The sequence below is a fragment of the Trematomus bernacchii genome, unplaced genomic scaffold (assembly GCF_902827165.1).
Source record: "Trematomus bernacchii unplaced genomic scaffold, fTreBer1.1, whole genome shotgun sequence".
NCBI lineage: Eukaryota > Metazoa > Chordata > Actinopteri > Perciformes > Nototheniidae > Trematomus > Trematomus bernacchii.
The window spans coordinates 4,609,369-4,634,512 of record NW_022987609.1 but is presented as its reverse complement, the minus strand read 5'-3'; the positions used below and the strand labels follow the sequence as shown (position 1 = coordinate 4,634,512).

At 45.1% G+C, this 25,144-nt stretch overlaps 1 protein-coding gene across 2 annotated transcripts in view; it reads left to right on the top strand.

Annotated features, from left to right (window-relative positions):
• camta1a (calmodulin binding transcription activator 1a) overlaps positions 1-25,144 on the top strand; it is a 281,808-nt gene that overhangs the window by 235,318 nt on the left and 21,346 nt on the right. For both annotated transcript variants that reach the window (XM_034131745.1, XM_034131746.1), the window contains exons 7-11: positions 10,153-10,306; positions 14,690-14,830; positions 15,412-17,714; positions 19,682-19,808; positions 21,050-21,184. In XM_034131745.1, the coding sequence (XP_033987636.1) occupies positions 10,153-10,306; positions 14,690-14,830; positions 15,412-17,714; positions 19,682-19,808; positions 21,050-21,184 (2,860 nt within the window). The remainder of the gene's footprint in view (positions 1-10,152; positions 10,307-14,689; positions 14,831-15,411; positions 17,715-19,681; positions 19,809-21,049; positions 21,185-25,144) is intronic.

Here is a 25,144-nt window from a genome sequence, read left to right as displayed (position 1 = left end):
ACTCTTTCTGAATACTACTGACTAAATGGTAGACCTGTAACGCATTACTGCTGCCTAGCAAAGGGTTAACTCTGTCCCAGATAGCCCCAACCAGCTGTTTCAGCCTTTCACACCTTCTCTCCTGCTGCCTGCTCTCCTCCCTGCCTCGTGGACCAGTAAATGAACACTCATTTGCAAGTTAGATAAATCCTTTGAATGTATTATTGATGCAAACAAATTAGCCTGTAGGCCCCAGACAATACCTAATGGAGCCTTGGCTTATGGGTGAGGTGGTTTCCAAGCGAGGGCAGTGTCGATGTTCCAGGATTGATGCCTGCTCTTCTGCCCCGTAATTATTTCTCCTACAAATTATTCAGCTTTTCTGATGCAGTTGGGGTTTAAAGCAGAGCTACTTATTGCTGCCTGTGTGATTCCAGGCCCCACCAAGCCTCATTCATTAGTTAATAAAGAAAGAAAAAAAAGACACAGTCAATTAGTTAACCGGGATACAGCCACCAAAATTAGGGGATGTTTTATTATTCAAGTTTATGCATGCTGTTCGTAATTCACTGGGGTTTATGTTGGTGTTGCTTTTTCAAGGATATTCCCTTATCTTGTTGTACACAGACGCATCCACACATTTTAACAGCCTTGTATAAGCCTGCTCACGTATTTACAGTGACTCAAACTGACTGCCTTTCCAATATGGATGGACACATACACATGCAAACAAGCACATACTGTATACACTCAGAGAACATGTGTAATTTATGCTAGTTGGCAAAAGCACTGTAGAAGCAGAGGTTGTAAAACAATGAGAAGAAAAGTGAGAGGAGATGAGAGAAAGAGAGGACTACCGTACTGTCCTCAGTGATTAGGACCCAGTATTGATCAGAGGAGGGAGGGGAAGGCAGGCTGAGAGGTGGAGGGAACGAAAAGGCCCCAGGGCTCGGGCCCCAACTCTCTAGTGGCCTCGACTCTGTTCCTCTCCTGCAAGCTGGCCAGGGCCGTCGGGAGATACATCAAAGGGTCTTATCCCTCCATCGCTCCCATATGCACACACACAAATACATGTATTAATCCATGCTCACACATTCCTCTGTCCTTTGAAAACGGCTCTATTTGATGACATCATTTTGTGTTAGCGTTAGACATGCTAAATTAAAGCCGATGTGTTCAAGAGCCTCTTATTCTCACATGATGGTGTGCTAGTAGTTAGTGTCACTTTCTTTAACATTAAAACTTCCCTTATACTTCCTTCCCCAACTCTGTGTACTCAAACTTAAATAACTCAAAGGTACCTGCCGTTTTTTGATACAGTCATTAGGTGTCTCCAGCCTTTCAAACACTGCACAGAACGACGGATAGTGTCAGTAGTCCAGAGTTGCAAGTCTCCAGCATGGCAACAATCAGAGAAACCGATCAAACAGAGTCACACGCTCACAAAGACACGGCATCAATCAGCTGGTCATGATGGTTTGTCTATATTCTCTCCCCAGTATTCAGTGTGTTCAGAGGAAGTACTCATTACTCTGTGCTCTCTCAGGGCCAGACCTGTGTTAATGCATTTTTTCCTCTTACTCCCTTTTTTCTCTCCCCCTTTGCTCCCTCTGCCTGCTTTTAAGCTGACTCTGAGCTTTGGCAATCTTATTTGCCTTTCAATACAGATCAATCTCCATCTTATCTACAGCTCCTGAATCATAAACATTATAGGCTCAACCTTGACACTGAGGTGGCGAAGGTTTTTGGTGTAAAGTGCCTATGGAGGCTTGTTGACGCTGGACTTCAATCAGTCCAAAAAGTATTTGAAAAATCCCCTTTGAACTCTTCCATACACTTAGAACCCCCATCATGCACAGCTTTCACACTATCTCAACAAGAGACAAACACAGTGTCGCATGCCATTGGTGTGCATGTCTGTATGTGCAGTGACACATGCACATATATATGAAGTATGGTTTTGTCTGCGTGTGATGTATTATTCATAAGAAGACGCATTCATCTCAGTGAGACACCTCAAACAATTTGGAGACGTGGTGTGCTTAACGGCTTAATGTAGTTGCTGCAATTTGGCTCTCCTCTGGCTGATTAACACCGGCACTCCAGTCCTCACTGTGCTTTGCCTCACGAAGGATTAGGTGTTATAGGAAACATGGCTTCCAAGGGAGTTGATGAATATTTCCCTACATTTACCTGTCATTTCCTGATTCAAACATCATTCAGAATACGCAACCCCATTCAATTTTCTGTCTCTCTGTTTAGTCGCTATCAGAGGAAGCTCAACAGAGCCGAACACAAACCACTTTCAGGGGGAAAGGAAGGATGACCTTGGATTGCTGTGAATAAAAACCACCCCACTGTCTCTCTGTGCGACTGTAGGAAACACTCCTTTTTCCTATTTGACTTCTCTTTTTTGTCCTCACCTACATTTTTGCAAAACAGCAGGTCAAACTTTTACTGTGTGTGTGTGTATGTGAGTGCTGCCAACAGTAGAGCAGTCAGCAAAGTGCCACCTCAGCACCTGTGCTTAAATGATTAATACCATATTGATGGTCTCAATTAATTTCCTATTACACCACCAGAAGGCTGCGGTCGCTCTGTCTCTGTCATGGCCCTGCGCTTGTTTTTGGGAAGCCTCTTTGTGGCAGCTGCTGGATGGAGATAGCATGCTTCTCACTACCTCACACTGACAATTTTACAAACAGATGTACCAAACATGCACACACACAATGACACACACTAGTATCTTATGGAAACACACACGCACGCTATTACACGCTGCTTTGCTCCACGCATTTCACACGCTTGCACACAGATGAAAAAATAAAATGCAACTTTCTTTGTGTTGAATCTTTTTAAAGGGGACTTGGTGTGTTTATAGTTACAATGTTCTGCAATGATCAAAAAGCCCCGTAGAGCCCCGGAGATACAGCTACGCCTCTTTGTACAGGGTTCTGCAGCAATTTTACAAACCAATACTCTTACCTGATTGCAGAACCCCCTGTGTTTTGCATTTGATCCCTGTGTGATACGCAGCCATTTGTTTTAGGCCATTTTCTAAAGCCTATACTCCGGTTCTTGCGTAATCCCCACCCCTGTGGTGCTGCTACATATTTGTAACTGAGTGTAAGACACTGATGTATTCCCTTGATGATCTCTCTCTGAGCTGTGATTTAATAACACATTCCCATGACCTTAACTGTCTGTGGACCTGCTCTGAGGATCATCTTGCAGTCAACACTGCCCCTGTAGAGAGTCTGGGGAAATGCTCGTGTTTGTCAATCAGATTGGCAGACTTCTGATGCGTCCTTTTCTCTTTCTCTCTTTATTACATTCATATCCCATTCACGACATCTTATCACCGACCACCCCGTACTTCACCCTCTAAACCCCTTTATCTCTCTAATATTCACTGTTAATCTTAACCTCATTTTTTTCCATTCTGTCGTGTGTGACAAAATCACACTTTATTTAGTTTTCAATTTTTCATGTGGACCCAATACACGCCATTGGTTGCTAGGAGACCATTTAAGCATTTCTTTTCCCCAGGGGCGGACGTTTGATTACCCATTTGTTCGGTGTGTATGTATGTGTGTGTAGAGGCCAGTGTATGTGTGTGTGTCTCCAGAGAGAGGTCTTGCCAAGCTGAGCTCTGGGGCTGCTCCAGTATCCAGCCCAGTAATAATAATGAGCCCCTCACCATGCTTGACAGAGCACACAGTCTCAGCAGTCCTGTGGCCATTGCTGTTTTCCCTGTGTGCAAGTCTCTTGATGCATGTGCAGTGTGAGTACATATCTACATATATGTGCATTAATGCTCCACTGGTCTGTGCTCGACTGGTTCTGTTTTCTGTAACGACTTCAACAGTTGTTGTTGCTGTTGATGCTGACAACCGGTTTTTATCTATTGTTGTTCAGTGGGCCATTGCAGACGCAGATAGTGGCCAGGTTGGACTGTCTTGCTGCTGGACACACATCAGTCCTCCCGGTGACTCCCTGTTTAGAAATGCACCAGCACATCTCCCCTGGCTGCTCCTGTGAAGTTCTGATTTGCTCACAGACACGGGCACAGGCACATAAATAGCGCGCCTTGTCAAGTGACACGGGGAGAATGACGACACACACAAACAAATCAGACTCAGGGCTGATATGAAAGGGAGCGAGGGCAGAAGAGAGGCAGTGGAGAGAGATGGGATTAGCCTTGTTTTCCTCGTCCAAAAGAATTGCACTATGCCCCGGGAGGAAGTGATGAAATGGGAGAGTTGAAACGGCTCGGAGAAAGGCAGAGGTTGAGAGGTTATTTCGAGGTGGAAACAAAGAAAATAACCATGAAGAGAGAGCACATCCTCCCTGTGTCTGATAGAGCTCAGTCACTTCCTTCCCCTCCTTTTATTCCAGTGTGACTTGTGTCACCTGGATGGCCACAGAATATTAGGATCAGTGCCATGGGCTCAGCCAAGGCCATTATGGCATGCGGATGGGATCCTGATGGCCCTTTCTCAGCTTGCCCCTGGGCAGCGTGGCCTCTCACTTGGGACCACAATAGCTAATGGAGAGGCTAGTGTGCTCTGAAAAGGCCTTAGGTAGAATCAGTAGGCTGTAAACTGTGAGTTGAGTTGTGGCGGCTAAAAGGGCTTCAATGCCTCACTGCCCGGCTTACCGCCTGACTTACTGCCTGCCTGCTTGGCATCCAGAATGCACCTCCATATTCAGCCTCTGAATGCTGGCCTTTTGCACCTGTATTGTAATGCATGCAGATGCTTGGCACAGCAACACACACACTCCACCTTTTACTGTGGTGCACTGCACAAATCCAATATTTCAAAGCAGGGAGATGCCACGCACAAAAATAGAGGAGCACTCTCTTGCATACTCACTCACAGACATGTAGAAATACACTCGCATATCTGCACAATTGCACACACAAGTGCACAAACACGTGCACACAAACTCACATACACACACAAAGACTTGTATTCCCCCACCCAGAGTGAAGCAGTTCTGCCCCTCTAAGCTGAGTTATTTAAAGCCCCGCTCTCAACTCCATCGGAGTGATTATGTGCTGCTGAATTAAACATCACAGGCCTCAGCCCCTGGCTTCCTCCGAAACACGCTCAAACATGCTGGCCTCTTCCTGTTCCTCAAAAGTTCCAAGCTCTGCCTTTCATGTTTTTCAGCCAGTACACTAGGTAGTGGAGGTAAGAGGTGGAGTATGAATCTTCCCTAAATCAGGATCTCCTGCTGGGCATTACTCTGCCATCCCTGCTATACGCTTCGGACGAGGTGAATCGAGGTATTTCACATTAAGAAATCCTCCGTTAACTGGAGCTTACCCCTGGATTGGTACGCACCCCGGGCATCGTTTTAGCTTGGACGTCAGACAGTGTTGTGATTGTTGGGGAGCTGGATGCAGTAGAGGGTGAACTGTAGCAGTTAAGTTGAGCGTTGACTTCAGACACCCTAATTAGGTTGTCTGTATTCTAAAATTGGAACATTTTAACAACAAGTTTGTCATAGAGGGCCCACAGAGAGAGAGGGAGAGAGAGGAGGAGGGGGAGGCACGTTGAGATTAGGGGATTGCTCTTCTACCTAGACAGGAGCTTCAGGCTGTTTGCTGCCTTTTCGGGAAGATTTGAGGCGGGGTTTTGTTTACCTTGGTGTGTGTGTGTGTGTGTGTGTTTGTATGTGCTGCATTTGTGTTGCCTCATGTTCTGCATGCGTGTGTTTGCGAGGCTGTGTCTGCACGAGGCCGCCCACCCCCATATTCCAAAACACACCCGTTGGCAGTGAGTGATAAAGGTTCCAAACAAAAGCAAGAGGTCTCGTGCCTTGTGGAGGTGAACCTACAGCTCCACAGAGGCAGTTGACCTTGAAATGAGCGGTGGTGTTTGGGGACAGGCGGGGGAGGTCGGTGTTTAAGAGTGTAACCTCAGTGCCAGAGGCCACGAGGCTGCCTAATGACTGGCACCCAATGCCATCCATCACTATGCCACTGCCAGGGCACCTGCCCCCGCACAGCTGAGAGAGCGGAGCTTTAATAACCCCTCGTACCCGTTCAGTGGACCACAGCACGGGACATAAAACACAAACTTATATTACACAGGTGTTCCTTATGTACAGGGAACTGCAAAGACATATGCGAAGATCCACACCGCATATTATAATATGAGTTGCAGGCACAGACGGCATGAATATGCAGTCAAAGTAGCAGATCCACTCACTCACAGCTCATTGCACTCATTCTGCATGCATACTGATGTGCGTACCCCAAACTAACATACGGATATCTGCCTCTAGACACTCATTCACTCGCTATTTATAATTTAATGTAGGCAGGCGCGGATACATAAAGGCACAGAAACATCCACAAAAACAAATACACCAACACAAGCACCTCCCCTCTGTATTTACGCCTTGATGCTGAATGTTTGTGACAAAACAATTGACTGTTCCTGTTTTTCTATGATATTTTGCTTTGAAATGGATATCCCTGTTGCCTGCTAGTTCAGTTCTCCCATAAAGAAGTGCCTCATGCCTTTTGCTTATTTCCCCCATTCCTCCCTCAGAGTAAAAGTGGAAAAGGGGGGCTTTCCCATACCTGAGCCCCTCTCTGCTCTGCTCTTTCCTATGACAGGCTTTGAAGCCCCCGTTCCTGGGTGTGGGTTATTTTATCAGAGAGGAACAAGGTTTCCTCCTGCACTCCCAGGCTCATCCACGTTGCATGAAGCATCCCCTCTCAATTAAGATTCTTTCATGTTAATGGTGTTCTTATCGCTCCTGTGCACGGGTTGTGAAAGCGAGGCCTAGTATAGTAGAGTACAACCACAGAGCAGAGCTCCCTGCCTGACAGTATAAGAGATGTTACTCCCATTCTTCTTTCTGTCTCTGTCTCTGTATTTCCATGTATCTCTGTCTCCAACCCAGTCTCTTAATGAGCTATAGTGGGGTGTTGGAGTAGTGGCTACATGGAGGTGTTCCAAGAGAGTGGCGGGGTCAAATAAACCTAACCCGACACTCATTACTTTACCACTGAGTTTAGACCCATAGATGTGCCTTGTACTCAACTTAGTTATATCTCAGGTGCAGCTCAGCATACACATATACTACCTCACATTCAGCAGAAAGTAGAAGGTCATTGTAGAAGGTCATCTGTCTGCAACGACATCTAACTCCGTCTGTGTCTTCAGCTCCATTAGCCAATCTCTTGCTTTGTCTTTCCCTCCTCGTCTTTGGGAGTATAACAGGTTGTATGACTTAAGGACGAGGTAGGCAGTCACTGAGAGATCGTAGGAGCACTGGCTGCCTCTATGTGCGTGGGTGCCAGAGAAACCTGTTGCCTGGCTACAACAGCACCTTTATCCTCCGGTTGCGATGGCGATGTCCTGCATATCGCATAAGCGTGTGCAAAAGTGTGTGTTGTTGGCACACCAACTTTTTCACGTTTTTCCATCTTGAACTGTGTATTGACTGTGAATGCATTCATGACCGTGTTTTCTCCTTTATGTGCATGCCTGCCTTTGTATGTTGAGGCACTTGTGTGGGATTTGAGAAAGAGAGTAGTGAAAGGAGGGGTAGGAAGGCGCTCCACCACCCACTCAGCAGGCCTTCCGCCCCCATGGCTGACTCCCCAAGACTCTGCTAGTAATTAGCTCAACATCTATCCATCTGTTCAAGGGAGGTGCAGTAAACATTAACACAACACAGTAACATCAAAATGCTGGCTGGAGACATGCTATATTTTACATATACATGATGCGTTCATGCTATGAGGAGGCTATTATGGGAATTGTTGGCAAACATGTCTACAGATAATGGCCAACATGTATTTATAGGCTTGATCTCACATACTCACATAGGTGTCATAACCATCACATATATGTGGTGATGCAAACATCTCCATATCCTCACCTTCATGCACACCACAGGCTCCTGCGACTGTATCCCAGTCTCCCCTTCCTCTGCGGAAATGAGGTTGGATAGCTGCCCTGAGACCCGCTTGGGAAACACAACCAAAAGACTACATTACACAATTAATCAATAAGTTAATGAGATCTCATTTTCTCTGGAAAATAGAATCCAGGCGTAAAAGTTCCCCCTCAGCCGTTTTCCCTCTGCTCCAGGAGAATCAAATCCTGATATTACACTGTGGAAAAAGAAAGCAGCCAGCAGGAAACTAAATTAAATTACCATCCTGATAGATTTATGTGATGCTTTACATTTTCATTGTGTTGTTTTCCTCTCGGAGTGGAAGTGGACTCAAGTTGGGAGAGAACTGTTCAATCTGTTGTAAAGTAGGAAGAGGAAGAAGCAGGAACAAGATTGGGGAAAGAGAGAGAAAGTTCCAGACAGACAAATCGCAGATTCTCTAATAGTAAAGCCCAGCCACACAGATTACGTGTGTTTGGGTGAGCTTTAAGGCTGCCACATGTCTCTTCCTTTGTGTTGTATTGTGTGTGTGTGCACATTGTTGTGGCTATGTGTGAGAAGGCAGGAAACAGCTGTGAGTGTGGGTGTTGGAAGAAGGAAATGTATCCACGTGTATGATTGTGTAAAGCTACCCCTTGTATTTCCTGTGAGTATATATGTGTGTGATGGTATGCTAATCAGTGTGTCCTGGCTCAGGCTGTGTGTGTGTGTGCCTGCTCACAATCACGTGTGTCTATGAATATTCCTCTCCCGCCTGCATTCCCATACATCCACATACGTTTATGCATGATCATAATTGAATGAAGCTGTCCACATTTGGCACTCTCATTCCAAGAAAAGATTGAGGGCATCTCTTAGCTATTGACACAGCTGGTGATGCCATCTGGGAGCATCACACGCTCCCTGTGCCATCTCCATCCAAACAGGGCAGCAGTCGTCGCCTTGTGTCCATACCAATGACAGGGGACAAGGAAAGCAGTGAGATAACACAGTGTAGAGTCCAGCTCCGCTCGTGGTGAAGGGTTGCAGGGAGGTCACCTGTCATCCAGAGACTGTTTTACATATTCTTTCCTCCTGTTCCACTACTGGAGCTGTGTCTGCCCGAACACATTGAGATGGTACGTCTGGGATGTTTTAAAAAGACGGTTTCTTTGGATATGCTTGCCCCGAAACCACACCCCTGTCTGGTGAAAGGGAAGAGAGGGAGAGGGGGATGAAGCTGTAGATTAATGGTACACACTGAGAGGGAGCACAGACCTACAGTAGCAGCACCCTGATTTATTTGCCACTTAGTACTGATGAAGCTTCAAACTGCAGTCACACACACATGTTGTCACGGCATTTTTCTCTATCAAGGTCTTTGTTGCTTTGCCTATTCCTACCGTCTTATTTCTGTACATCAGCTTATTTTTGCCTGCATAGCGGTCAGTTGTAATCAGGGCAGCTTTTATTTATATTCTATGTGTCAGTGTAGGAATATTGTTCTGTATTTGTTTGTTAGGTTCTTGTGGGCTTAGTGACACCCGGATGTTTATAATAAATTGGAGGCGATAAGGACTGGAATGGGAACATTCCCTGTGTGAGTCTTTGCCATGCTCGGTAATCAAAGCTTTTCATGATAACACCAGCGAATTGATGTTATTCACACGGGCACAACATTCCTTTAAATGCTACCTATTATTCATAAGCTGTCAATTTAGGGAATTTGCCGAGGTAACCCAGTAACAATTTGCAGCCTGCAAATGGTTGAGTTCTGACTTGGTAAATACAGGCAGAGTTAATTGAGGGCATCAACTCACCATGTGGGAGGACTTGACAAAATGCCATAAGTGTGTTACACAAGCACACGTTGTAATGATCACACACATGCACGTACACACAAGCTGACACACACTATGGTACACGTCCAAGGGCACACACATTTGGCGATACAGATAGTGACATAATGAGGGAGATTATTGCTGAGTTCTGATCCCAGATTTGTTCTGGTCCCTGCTTGTGATTCGTGTTGTGCGTTTACTCCTCTGTTCTTGGGCCTGAGTCTTACTATCCAGTGCTCATAGTTCAGCAACATTTAATTTCTCATCAACCAGCTGGCTTGTTCCAAATAAAAGCCCTCACAGCTGATCCACAGTATCAATGTGTCACTAAAACTCCATTTATATCTTCAAGAAGCCATGCTCTTATACCGACTGTCCATAAAGCAATCTCATCTAACCATCCTCCCTCTCTGTGTGATCCCAACAGAACCCTGATATCGTGCTCGTCCACTATTTGAATGTTCCAGCCATTGAGGATTGTGGGAAACCATGTGGTCCGATCCTGTGCTCCATCAATACAGACAAGAAGGAGTGGGCCAAATGGACGAAGGAGGAGCTGATCGGCCAGCTAAAGCCCATGTGTGAGTATTTGAAACATCCCATTAATCAATTATGGTCGCCCCAGTCTAAACTTTTATTCATATCCTATAATATAAACAGTTGCTGTCTCCTCTAAAAAGGCCTTAATGGTATTAATATGTCTACATGCGTGGGAAGAGTAAACATAGTGGTTGTTGTCTGTCTGAGGATGTTATGTCAAGTCCAATTTGCTGAAAGCTGGTACACTAAGTGCCCTCAGCACCTCAGTCAGAGCACATCTTATGCCAGTGTTCCTGCACTGTAATATGAGTGTGTGCTCTTCCCGTCTGCTAGTAACGGGTCAGAGTTCAGCTCTTCCCCTAGACCTCTGGCACCACTCTGACCGAGCTGAGAGTGTGCTTCCTCTCTTGCCCAGGAAGGAAGTCGAGGCAGAGGAGGGCAGCAAGCTGGTTATTGATTCATGCTAGTGCGTGGGAGCAAGAATGTCTGACTCACCAGAAATTCCCCCCTTCGTCTCCCCCCTTCGTCTCCCCCCTTCGTCTCCCCCCTACATTGAATTGTTATCAGCTTTACTAATGCTCTGTGAGGCGCACTATGTGTTTTTATGAGTCTCTAGATCTGCCCAAAGATTGAGGCAATGTTTTGGAAAAAATCAGTGTTTGTCTGATGATGATAATAGCCAAATGGGGACCTTGTGAGGTATTGAAAATCTTTCAGGCAGCTGTTAAGATGCCTTTAACAACCACACTGTGATCCGGGCGTGTCTGGCAGGGGCCAGCAGGGCTGTGACTGATATCCCAATGGCCAATTATTGGAAATGTGGCCAGGTAAAGAGGAACGTGTCAGCAGCTTTAGAAGCACACACGCATGCTGGCAGCATACAGACGAGTCAGTCCAGAACATCATCATTGATGTCTTGGCTATATTGTTATCCCCCTCACTGCTCTGCTTGCTATCAGTTTTAGGACATATTTTAACATAAAGCCTTACCTCAGGACAGCCACTGAACAACAACGGCCTACTGTATTCATTAGATCTGTGGCTTAATGTAAAAACCAAGCACCATTTGCGGTAATGCGTAAAGTCATTAACTTTGGGAGTTGTTGGGACAAAGAGGGGGAGTGTGAGATGCCTTCTAGCTACCAGGCGACATGAGGGGGCTACATAAAGAGCAAAAAAACCTTCTTCTGCTTTCTGTCTTTGCTTTCTGTCTTCCTTCTCCCCTCTATCCCCTTCACTTTCTCCTGCAACAGCCAGCATGTCAACACTAGCTCAGGGATGGAGCAACATTGCCATCTAGTGGTCCTGTATCATAGCAACCCCACACCTCATCGTAAGGAGCAAAGTCTTGTGATGAGGTCATGCTGTATTATCCATGCATTATTTAATCTTAAATAATACATTAGCTCTTAACATACAGTGCATTTTTTTCCCAGACTGACCTATATCTTGAAATCGCATTTGCATTTATTAGTAGATAGGGTTTTTTGTATTGCACAGGAATTTTATAATAAGTATGCACTGCTGGGAATATTCTTTTTGTACACAGCAGAATGTCCTTAATGACTCAGCAGATGTATATATGAACTAGCAAAACCCTTAATCAGGAATGTGCAAATCCATCAAACTCTGTAGTTTGAATATTTAGTACACAACGCAAGATTGCAGGAGTGTACAGTACAGTATGTTTGCCACAGTATGTGTGGCTGTATGGAAGGCATTTCTTCTAATATAATATTGAGTGTTTTTTATTTCAAAAACTGATTTTTGTCAGCACAGGGACCCTTCATTTAATGTCAAATAGTTATTTTTCTAGAGCATTGTCAACTTTTGCGATATAATTGCCCTATTCCGTCTTGCTCTTTTCTTTTGATATTCTCTGCACCATACTCTAGTGCACTAACCATTTGACACCTCTAATGATACACAAAGACAACAAAGGAAAAATGTGGATTTCATGGATCAGTTGAGCTTATTCTGTCTCAAAAAACTCACACACGTGCTCTCAGTCGCAAAAACTTTCACATGCACGGATGCTCGCATGCGGAAGTGCAAATATAAGCCCTGTGGAACATGGCCTTGTCTGACCTCTGGCTCCTGAACTCCCTGTGGCGTTTGATGAGAAAAGGAAGGAGTCAGGGAGTGAAGAGGGGGGGGGGTGAGAGAGTGGCATCACTACTCAGTCACGCTACAACACCATAGACAAGGCAGCCAGCTTGATTCACTCTTTTGGTCTAATGCTATAAACACGCAGCACTCTCCGCAGCTATGCCCCTAGCCTGCTGACAGATAGCGCTTGAGCGGCTTTAACAAACACTCAGACAGACAGAGGGCCTGTCTCCAGGCAAGACACACACAGGGCCAGAGAGGAACAGACCAAGGCCAGACAGACAGGGCTAGCCATCATGTAAACTATTGTACTCCCCTGTCCCATATAGTGCCCAATGGTGCAGATACAATCAGATGGGATATGTACATGTCCTACAGATCAACTGTGTTGTATCATTAGGGCTGTGTGATACTGCTCGCGACAGGATGCAGTCATCAGGATGATGATGTGACTCGGTTGATGTTTGGTACCTCTGCTGCCGCTGCCACTGGGATTAAACCTTGTGGCACTGCTCCTGTCATGTCTGCTTTGGAACATAACCCTCAGTGAGAAGAGCAGACAGGCAGACACGGTGGTAACTGTACGTCAACAACCCACAGCCACCGGGGTGACGCTCGTCTCGAGAGCTGAGGCGATCCTGGCATGAGGGATCAGGGTGGAGGGGAGACGAGATTGTTTGGACAAATAGGGATGGCAGTACATGGTGGATGTAAGCTGTTGTATTAGGCTCTCACTCTTGCTCTGTCACCCTCTCTGCGTCACATCAGCAGAACGGATGCTCCTCTGTCCTGCAGCCTCCCTACTGGCTTTGTCACAGAGGGAGATTCATGACAGCATTCTGAGTTTTCCTGTGTCCCTTTCATCTCTTTGTCAGTATTACTCGCAGCATCTAATTTGTACTGTTTGCATAAGCGCTGTCACAAGTTAAAGAGTGTGTCAAGCCACACTGTCTAATGGGAGCTCCAGACAGACACAACTATTTGTGCAGTAATTGCAGTGACATTAGATGAAACTCTCCTGTCACTCTTGGTGTCCCGTCTTTTTTTCAGCTCACCCACTCTAGATAATGTCTGCACAAATCTGACTGTAGAAAAGATCAAAAATGAATCCTGTTAATGTTCCTGTAACCTGCCACAGAGAGTCGTCTGAGGAGTGTTTGATCTCAGCTTGATCACAGACGTTCTGCTGACATCTGCTAGTGACCAGCCTGTAATCTGCCAAAGGATCTCAAAGCTTAGATCCCTATCACAGTCATCCAATCAAGTGTTCCCAGTCTCTTTTTTTCACTCGCCTTGACTAGCTTTGTCTTCAATCTGCATTATGCTCACCCTCTTACAATGTTTCCAACTCCTTGTATCGCATAAGAAAACAGACAGGCACTTAACAAATTCTTGCTGTTTTCTAAACCTGACTCTCCTTATACATCTCTCTCTTGCATATTTAGCCACAGCAGCTGCTGAAGTGAAGAGACCTTGAATTAAAACTAGCTTGATTTTGTTTGACAATCTAAATATGCTTTGCTTCTCAAATATGACCTTTTGTTCCCTGGCTGAGAGCCTGAGCGTTGCAGCTCTCATTGGTGTCTCCTACACCCTTTCAACCACTGAAACCACTATCTGTCTCATCAAAGGTTGTGGCTGCTTGGCAAACAGAGCGATGAAAAGCAGTAGCAGTTGCTAGGGACGTGTGACTGAGGCAGGGAGTGGAGCTTTACATGAGAACAGCTCTCTTTTTTTGGCTTGGTGCAGCAGCATTAGCAGAGGCTAGATGACATTACTCCCCAGAGGCTTAGGGTCATAGGTCGGGGTGAGAGAGGAAAGATTGTGGTTGCTGTCACCTTCATGAGCACTCACAGAGGGGAGCAGGGGACATGAACACACGAGAGGGAGCAGTGCAGTACAGAAAGTGCACAGGGAGAAAAGCAACTGGCCTAATGCAACAGAAAAGATATGTAAAAGTTATTGTAGGTAGGTATATTGCAATATTAATGAAAAGGATGGAGTGGTATGTAGTACAATCAGAACCAAAGGTAGTGCCTCTCACATTTTTGAAACTACTATATTAAAACTGAAGTGACCGAGTGAACACACCAAGGCCATGCAGTGGTTTGTTTCTCTTCATGAGGGAGCGGAAGTATTCGTTCCTCTCCATCAAGGTAACTTTGACGATTTTGTGAGGGGACCAGTGAGCAGCATGATGCTACTGGTCTACTGGCCCGATAGACAGGGGGGGGCAGTGGGTGGGGCGGGGGTTTGGCGTGGCTGGTGGTCTGTTGGGCTGGCTGACGTCTCTGTCTCCTCCTCTCTCCCGGCAGTTCATGGCATCAAGTGGACTTGCAGCAATGGGAACAGCAGCTCTGGCTTCTCAGTGGAGCAGCTAGTGCAACAGATTCTGGACAGCCACCAAACTAAGCCACCTCCCCGGACTCACAACTGCCTCTGCACGGGCACCCTGGGTAAGGGCGCGTGGGTGGGAGGGGGTTTGTTCTCATGAGAGAGCTTAAAAAAGGCCATTAGATTTGCAGTTTGTTTTATTGTAGATCAGAGGAGGTGGTTTAGTATTTTAATGGTAGGCGGTTTATAGTGAATTATTAGTTTCTTGGTAATTTGCTTATTTCTTTTGTTTATTAATAACCGTGTCCGGACCATATCTGAAAGAAAGAGCCCAGCTGTTCCCGGATGTTTCTGCTAATCATTCAAATATTTTCAGCTGTCTAATTTGATTTTGGGCTGTCATTCAGGAACATAATGTAGATCAGCAGTTTATTAATGACTAAAACCAATCATGTTGTATACCCCTAGCTGCAGCAAAACCCCCCTTACATTTGACTCACTGTTTACCTAAAAGAAAGGCTATTTTAATCATTCAAAGAAAACCTTTCTGACAAAATGAAATATATCATCCATACTTGTGTCCTCCTTGCACAGTAGCACTTTCCTTTTTTTAGTTATTTGAATAGCAATAGTTCAGTGGATGTATTTTGTGCCCACCTCATCCAAATAGCCAACCTCTTTTTCTCTGTTTGTCCTCGTATAGGTGCAGGGAGCAGTGTGCACCACAAATGCAACAGCGCCAAACATCGCATCATCTCCCCGAAGGTGGACCCTCGCTCAGGAGGCTACAGCAGTGCTCACTCTGAAGTCCAGAACAACGATGTGTCGGAGGGGAAGACGGAGCACAGCGCCCACGGCGGAGGCAAAAGCTCCGGTGGAGGCGGAGGGGGGGGCAGTGCCAGGGAGAAACGCAACGGCAAAGTCCACAAGCCCATCCTGCTGCACCAGAACAGCACCGAGGTGTCGTCCACCAACCAGGTGGAGGTCCCTGACACCACGCAGAACTCCCCCGTGTCCATCAGCAGCGGCCTCAACAGCGATCCGGACATGGCCGACAGCCCCGTGGTGACAGGGATGAGCCACGTGGCCTCCGTCATGTCTGGCTTGTCTCAGAGCGTCTTCATGTCTGAGGTGACTGGAGACCCTGTTTACAGCATGTCTCCTACTGGGGGTCCCAACACTCACCTGATGGGTGCAGATGCCACCTCACAGGGCATGGTGCTGTCTGTGGCCTCTGATCGTCACAAATTTGCCTTCCCCGGTGGAGGAGTGGGAGAGCCTGGGACTAACGCGGCGGGAGACAGTCTGTCCATGATGTCTTCAGCGGGGGTCTCTGAGGAGCTGGTGCTCTCCAGCAGTCTGGATGCTGGAAGCATTAAGATCCCAGAGACCAATATGAACTTTGACCCCGACTGCTTCCTGAACAACCCCAAACAGGGCCAGACCTATGGAGGCAGTGCAATGAAGACAGAGGGCAACTCTTCCTCAACCTCATCTTCCTCCGGTGGCAGCAGTTGCAACGGCAGTATGCAGCGCTCCCCCGCCATGTCGGACAACGGCTACACCTTCAGCTCAGCTATGGTAAAGAATATCAAGATAGAAGACACATCGTTTGAGCAGCAGCTGGCCAAGGAGAGTGGCTACCAGGTGGGTCCGGTAGTGAGCTGCGGGGGCGGGGTCTCTGTGTCATCTGGTGCTGGTTCGGGCCAGGGTAACCTTACTCTGAATACGGCGGGCTCCATGCTTCCTTCTGGTGGGGGTCTGAGTCCCAGCACCACCCTTGAGCAGATGGATTTCAGTGCTATTGATGCCAAGCAAGACTATTCTTCCAACGCTACCGCCGTAAACTATGGTCAGGCCATGTCCAGTCCTCACATGCAACACCAGAGTCGTTCACCCAGCTTCTTCCTGCAAGATTCTTCCCAGACCGGACAGGGCCAGCAGGGAAGGCCCAGCATGGGTCAGAAAACACATTTGATGGAGCACAATTCCCATGACTCTGGAGCGTATATGGGGCTGCAAGTGGTGAAGACGGACTCCCCTGGCAGTAACGGCCACATCCACCACCACCATCAGGCCCACCAGCACAGGCCCAACTGTAATGGAGGCTCCCCCGCAGAGGGGGGCGGTCAGGCTGGCTCTCTCCAGCTGCTACAGTACCAGGGGGGCTATCCTGGGCTGGGTGCTGAGCATGAGGAGGTGGTGGGTCTAGAGCAACAAGGCAATGTGAATTCAGCTCAGGCTGGAGCCACTGAGAATGGAGCTGAGAATCTACTCAAGCCAGGAGACCACATCCAGGCCTGCGGGACAGGAAACGGAGAGGGAGCAGAGCACTACCTGCAACAGGCCTCGGATGGAGGTGGAGGAGGGAATGGAGGTGCTGGAGAAGGAGTAGTAATGCATAATGGTAACAACAATAGTGATGGCAGCAACCGCTCCCAGCAGCAACAGCAGCTGCAGCCCCTCCTCCAGGGCACCAGTATGGTCCAGGGACTCTACAACGCTGTCGGAGCCCACCAGGGCCTCGTTGGAGCGGCCAGTAATGGCGGAGCAGGAGGGACAGGCATGGAGATCAGCCTGGATCACTTTGACATCTCTTTTGGTAACCAGTTCTCTGACCTCATCAATGACTTCATCTCAGTGGATGGAAGTGGAACCACCATGTCAGCTGGTGGGGCCCTATATGCTCACCAGCTGGTCCAATCCCACAGTTCGGATAGTCAAAACACCACCGGTGGGCCCCCTCAGCAAGGCCAGGAAGATGGAGGGGCCAGGAGCTCCGGCTACAGCCCCTCGGAGCTCTGCCTCCAGCCCTGCTGCAGCCCCCAGTCTCTGAGTGCTGGGGCTGGAGGAGGGGGAAACACCGGAGAGCCGGGCTCATTGTCCTACATGAATGTAGCAGAGGTGGTCTCTGCAGCTGTAGCCCAGGGGGCTCTGGGGATGCTTCAGGCCACAGGCCGGCTCTTCATGGTCACTGACTACTCCCCGGAGTGGTCCTACCCTGAGGTGAGGGACAGGGCTCTTTATTATTTTAAAAACATTTGTCTATTTTTTGGTTATGACATTTATTGCTGTGATGTTAGGTCACAATAACTTTACTTTAACTCAAATCAAAGCTATGCTATAACATTTATTCTAGTTGCATTTCTAGTTGTTGAAATTATTTTTGAGATGTGAAATGCAACCATAGACTGCATATAGGAACCGTGTCACCACCCATTGGTTTGTGGAATACGGTTTTGAAGCTTTAAGTGTTGTACTTTGGCCACCACCATCTTGTTTTTTTAACTAGAAATTACCCGAGAATTTGGAGCAAAGTATAACCAAACTCTAAAAAAAGGACATCTAAAAGAGTTTTTCCGTTGAATCGCCCAAAAGAATACATTGCTATTTATTTATTGACTGTAAATAGGACGACAATTTACTGAACCTTATGTTATATTGAAGAAGACTTGAAACCATCGATTGAGAACATAAACTCAGGAGTAAAAAATGTACTACGGTAATAAATTAAGTGAGAGGTAGGGTCATTTTCTCCGTCTTTCTGCAACCATTGAAGTCACGCCTTGCTGGCTATTACAGATAAAGTGAGTTTCACATTGACTTCACCCTTTAGACCCAGAGGCTACTCCAGTCTATGGTCCTAAGACTAGAATGTAACCCAGGAAATTGCAGTTATATGGCATGCACTGTTGAAACACTAACAAGGTGCTCCAAAGGGGAAATCCTTGATATTATTTTACATGAAGATGAAAACCGACAACCAGAGTAGAAGTTATTCTCCTTTTTCTTTTTTCTCTAAGCTGGACACAAAATGACGCATACATCCTTATCTGTTCAGACATAAACATAAACCTGTCATGGACATGAAAACATGTTTTCTCTCATATATTTTAAAGGGGACCTATCATGCAAAATGCACTTTTGTACGTCTTTTATACATGAATATGTGTCCCCGGTGTTCCAGGGAACTCACCAAGTGTCAGAAAACACAACCCTCTCTATTTTCCTCCATACCCAAATCTCTAAAAAAGGGGCTGCAACGGATCTGATAAAAACTGATCCAGATTTGAACACTGTCCTGACGTCAGGACGGTGGCGCTACGGCTATTGGGCCAACTCCACCAATCAGGAGGAGACAGCCACGGCATTGCCGTTCGAAAGCGCTGGAGACGCTGTAGTACATATGCCAGGCCTGTAGGTGGTGCTGTTCTCACTGAATCTGCCCTTGCACAAACAGAGCTATAAATTGTCAAATTGAGCAAAATGAGGCATGGCTAAAATGCATGATCTGTTTGGTATTTTGAAAAAATATATAAATATATAATATATATACATATAAATATGCCTTATATAGGTATGGTCCTACACTATATTATTCAAATATAGCATGATAGGTCCACTTTAAGTAATAAAGCTGGTTGATTTTGGTGCCTGTCAGTCTGCGGCTATTCTGTAGACTCCATATATGGAATCTGGATTTAAGAGTTCATCTGAAGTACACTGATTAAACTTTTCTAATTTAAGAGGAAATCTTTGCTGGCCTGTGAAGTTGGTAGAATTTTACTGAAATATTTTACAAAAAAAGTATGTATTATAACTATGTTATATATTCTATAATAAATCCCAATATGATAACTTGTGCTAAAAAACTCCCTTCTTTCATTATTATATGTAATGGAAAGTCTTGTCAGTATTACAATTCTGTTGTCAATAGTAATACCCTCTTCCAACCTCTGGAGGGCAGCAGAATTCTTCTATGTGTTTTAGAAAATGTGTGTAGTGAAATGACGTTGGTTGTCCACATGATGGCAGCAGAGATCAGTTTCAGAATCGTTTTCTTTATCCTGATGTAATTCTTAACTTTGCTCACCAGATGGCAGTGTAACAACACATAATGTAAGCAGGGGTACTTGAAGCTGACTTGGAAGTTGTGTTAAGAGTTTGTTTAAAGCATTTTTCCTGTTTTTCAGGGTGGAGTTAAGGTGCTGATCACTGGGCCTTGGCAGGAGGCCAGCTCCAACTACACCTGCTTGTTTGACCAGATCTCAGTCCCCGCCTCTCTCATCCAACCAGGAGTTCTGCGCTGCTACTGCCCAGGTAAGAAACATCCGAGAAGAAAAGGGACGTTTATGAGGACATTTAACCATGACATTAGTCATGAACAGACGAGTTGACTTAACTTGTGCCATTTCAAATGTTTTACTTTTCTGCAATAGGCCAATTGCACTCTTCTAAAATACATTTTGGTTTACTTTATGTTGTTGTTTCTTAGGGTAGGGTTTGCAGAGTTATGGTGTTTATTTCTCCGCACCAATCAATATTTGTTTATTTATCTATCATGTATATTATTAACTTTCCTTTACTAGTTTGAAGTAATAATCTGTAGGTTGAAGATATTTATTATCTGGTCAGCAATATTATTTTATTTTCATTATGTTTTTTAACACATATATTTCTAAAAGAAGCAATAGCTTTTTTCAAATGAATGTCAATATTGTGATATTAAACTGAACATCCAAGTCAATCAACAAAAACAATGCAAGTTTAGCACAATGTTAAGCTGTTGCGTACTATTCGGAAAGTTACTGAATGTCTTTGAAACAGTCAAATATGTTTTTACTTAAATGGGACCTATCATGCAAAATGCACTTTTGTACGTCTTTTATACATGAATATGTGTCCCCGGTGTTCCAGGGAACTCACCAAGTGTCAGAAAACACAACCCTCTCTATTTTCCTCCATACCCAAATCTCTAAAAAAGGGGCTGCAACGGATCTGATCAAAACTGATCCAGATTTGAACACTGTCCTGACGTCAGGACAGTGGCGCTACGGCTATTGGGCCAACTCCACCAATCAGGAGGAGACAGCCACGGCCATTGCCGTTCGAAAGCGCTGGAGACGCTGTAGTACATATGCCAGGCCTGTAGATGGTGCTGTTCTCACAGAATCAGCCCTTGCCAAAACAGGGCTAAAAAAGTGCACATTGAGCGAAATGAGGCATGACTAAAATGCATGATCTATTTGGTATTTTGAACAAATATATAAATATATAATATATATACATATAAATATGCCTTATATAGGTATGGTCCTACAATATATTATTATAATATAGCATGATAGGTCCACTTTAAATATATAAAAGATGTCGCAGGTTAAGCTTGATGTGGCATTATGTGAGATGATGTTATAATGTTACTGTCATTCTAATGTAGTCTAACGTATGGGATTCAACCCCCCAAATACGAAATTTGACCCTGTCAGATCTGACCATATGATAATGATATTCTGTAAATGTTGAATGTACTAAATGTTCATTATCTTCTCCCTCTCCAGCTCACGACACGGGTCTGGTGACGCTACAGGTGTCCACCAGTAACCAGATCATCTCCAACTCGGTGGTGTTTGAGTATAAGGCCCGCGCTCTTCCTTCACTGCCTTCATCTCAGCACGACTGGCTCTCGCTGGATGGTAGGTCTCTGCTCAGTTTGACCTCCGCTTTGATTCCTTCCCCTGACTCTTTCTCTTGGTCTAGTTTACTTTGGTGTTTTCTCTAATCGTTACTTCTTTATGTAACTCCTGATTCTTCTATCTGGCTCTCCAAATCTCCTGTAGCCTCATTGATTTGGTTAATTATGATTAATGATCTGCTGGACCATCATGCTTTACAAATCCTCTCTCTGGCTTTGCCTAAATCCATTTTGTCACAGCCTAAACAGTCACATGCATTAGCTCTCTCTGGAGACAAACACGACTGCAGGATAATGGTGAATGCTTAGTATACTGAAAGAAGTGTCATTACATCTTTATCCATGCACATAGTAAATGCAACCAATGTATTTCATCCCATATAATATGTAATTGAACTCACACATTGCATGTTCCTTGTCTTTGTTAAATGTCTCTGCTGCACAGATATTCTGCTTGGGATGAATTATGGTTGGGATTAATGTTGTAACATCTCATATATCAGAAAGACAGGAGTACACAGCTAGAACAGTAACAAGCAGATAATGAGTTGAATGTAAAATATTGTGTCCTGCCATAAAACATGCTGATTCTTTGGTCCTCAGCCAAACATGATAAAGGTCATGGATAAATCCTTGGCTTTGGCTGCTTTGGCTGCTTCTACGCAGCATGTGTGGAGGTTGTGTGTGTGAGTGTAAGTAAGAACCTGTTATCAGAGTGTTTGGAAAGCACTTTTTGTTTGTAGGGCTGGAAAATAGTCAAGTATTTTACATATGAATATTGAAAACGGTGGTGTTAAGATATGATCAAACCAAATTATTGTTTTGAAAATGCTGTTGTCCTCGTTAATGGATTGGAGAAAACTGCAATTAAAGACTAACTAATGATTTAATTGTATACGTTATACACATGTGAAAGTTTGATGTAATGCAGTGGAACGGTTGATTGCAATAAATGATTCAGTTTGCTTTATCTTTATTATTATTATTATTATTATTAGTAGTAGTAGTAGTAATAGTAGTAATAGTAGTAGTATTACACATGGGACTTTGCATGGCATTGCTATATTTTTAGGTGTATTAGTATCTGAATAATAGTTGTATTAATATTGTGTTATTGTGTGCCTAGCCCAACTTGGTATAACCCAAGAGAAACCGATTTGAGAGTAACCTTTGCTTTTTTAGATGTTGTGTTGAAAATGTTTCGCTTTGACTTTGCAGTCTGTTGTCGAGATGCGCAACATTTTAAGCGTCATTTTTTGGTCGTTTTTTTGTGAGATAAACTGTTATTGTGTCATCTTGCTTTTGGTATAATCAGCCAATAGGAAAGCTGATGTGTTTACAACAGTGCAAAGGAAAAGAAAAAATGTAAGCATTGGTTTCTATGAGTATTTGCAAATTGTAAAAAATAATAAACGTTTTCTGTTTTCTTACAGTAACTGAGCTTTAGAAATCAGCACTGTAGAGGTCTTCTAGATGTAATAACATATGCTGCAGGGTTGGCAAGTTTCCATTCTGTTTGAATTCAAATTGAGTATGTGAGTCAGAAGACCTACTCTGGGCATGTTCACCAGAATGTAATGAGTATGTAAGTCATTGTCTGATTGTGTGTGTGTGTGTGTGTGTGTGTGTGTGTGTGTGTGTGTGTGTGTGTGTGTGTGTGTGTGTGTGTGTGTGTGTGTGTGTGTGTGTAGTGTGTGTGTGTGTGTGTGTGTGTGTGTGTGTGTGTGTGTGTGTGTGTGTGTGTGTGTGTGTGTGTGTGTGTGTGTGTGTGTGTGTGTGTGTGTGTGTGTGTGTGTGTGTGTGTGTGTGTGTGTGTGTGTGTGTGTGTGTGTGTGTGTGTGTGTGTGTGTGTGTGTGTGTGTGTGTGTGTGTGGTGCTGCCGGAGAAGCATTGCTGCAGTGCTTGAGCATTGACAGGATAAAGTAGGGCACGGTGAAGCACAGGCTCACAGGACAGCTGCATTGCAGACGGCCCTTGAGGGAGTGGGAGTGAGTAATGGAGAGCTGGCGGCTCCCATACACGGCAGCACCAGTGGATCCCTCCGCCATTCATACCCTACTGCCTCACTGGCCCATTCACAGAACCAGTTAAGGAGGAGCTGACTGTCTCAGGGAAAACACAGCCCACCCTATTACCTTACTTATATTAACCTCTTGCCTGCCACCACTGCTATTTTGTTTCATGGCAATCTGTGGTTTCTTATTTGAGGATGACCGTGACATTTGGAAATCCACAAATATCATTGACTGTATTGGATGTCTTTACATCCAAGATTTGGCGGGATTTTAGCTGATTGTTTCTCTGTTGCACCCGGCTATCTAGCCACTGATTTATTTATAAAGAAAGACCGTTTATGGAGAAAAAAAGCATTTGCAGATTGTTCAAAACAGCAAAAAATAATATGAAAATACATACATAACACTGAGATTGTATGCTTCTATAATAAAATATGTGTGCTTTGTTTCATACCTTTGTGTACAAATATATAGCTGTGTTCAAAATGAATAGGATATGGCACCATGTGAGTTTATGTGTGTGACAGAGAGATTAGCCATTGCAAATCGGAATTATTGTTGCTTTTTGTGTTATTGCTCTGTTCCTGTGTGCCAATCACACATATGATGGATTGTTACTACAATAAATGAGTGCTCCTCTAGGGTCCTTCAGAGCTCAGGGTAGAAGCATGTGTGACCAGCAGCTTCAGCACAACCGCACTGTGATCAGTGACTGGTGCAGAGCGCTCTTTTTGGTTAAATAACAGATTATTTTTCTCGGAAAAGTAAATGATGCGATCTGTTGGTCATTGTTTACCCCTTGCAATCGCAGAGAAATGCATTTACCCTCGGTGATATCTAGACCATATAACTAATTTCAGAAGTAGGGCAGGATGTAATCACTTGGACACAGTGGATCACATCAATAATGTCCACAGTCTGGAAGCACAACAGGAGAAGAATGAAGTGCTCCACATCGAACGGAAAGCAATCCATGTAGTTTCCCTCTTTTAAAAACACTATTCCTGTTCCCTAACGTGATTGTACAGTCTCTTGCTCTTTAACCCTCTCGGTCAGTCACCTGATTAACTATAGGCTGTTGACATTACGCGCCATACGTGCAATGTTTAGTCTGCGGTGTGCTGTACAGCTTTGAGAGTTTGTTCTCCCATGGAAGACTCACTGTGCTATGATGTGCTAATGGCACAGCTGCCTGCCTGCCTGCCTTGATTTGTCATAATGCAGAGTGGGGGAAGGGGCGCTTTTCTCTGCAGCACTGCAGGTACGGAGCCATGGGCAGGACAGAAATAAGCTGTCGGAGCTGCAGAGCACTCATCGTGCGCCCCAATAAGTCCCTGAGCTCTGATCCCAGCACCCGATCTTGGAGGGGTTCGCTGCGAACTGCCAAAAAAGAGCCCCGCATAGCGGCATACCGACTGTTAGTGTTAAAGGGAGCGTATAGATAGCTCTGACTCCGAGTCTAAGTACACCGGCGTGACAAACAGCAGACCGTTTACACACAATGCAGGAGCGGAGGAGTGGGCGTGTTTGGGTAAACATGGTAAACTACCGCAAACACAACACGATTTACTGTCAGACGGCAGCTAGGCTGGGAGAAAGCGAATCCACTCGTGTTTTGAAAGATTGGACCGACTTTTCCGCGGTCTGCGAGACACTCCGCGCAGACGCACCAAAATAAGAGCAACACGCGTCGAGAGTAGATCTATTTGACAGTCAATGCTTATTTGTATTATCAAAACAGGGTAAATAAGCAATATTAATACGATAATGGCAAGCGTTTAGGAGAAGGAGCAGGGCTCAAGGAGGCAAACGGGAATTAGGGCGTCTGTTTACCGGCGGCACGTGCACACAACGTCTCCTAGCAGCGGTATTTGTCATTTTACCGCAGGCTGGGATAGCAGCGACTACTAGAAACACAAGGAAAGTGTGTGTGAGGGGAAAGAAGT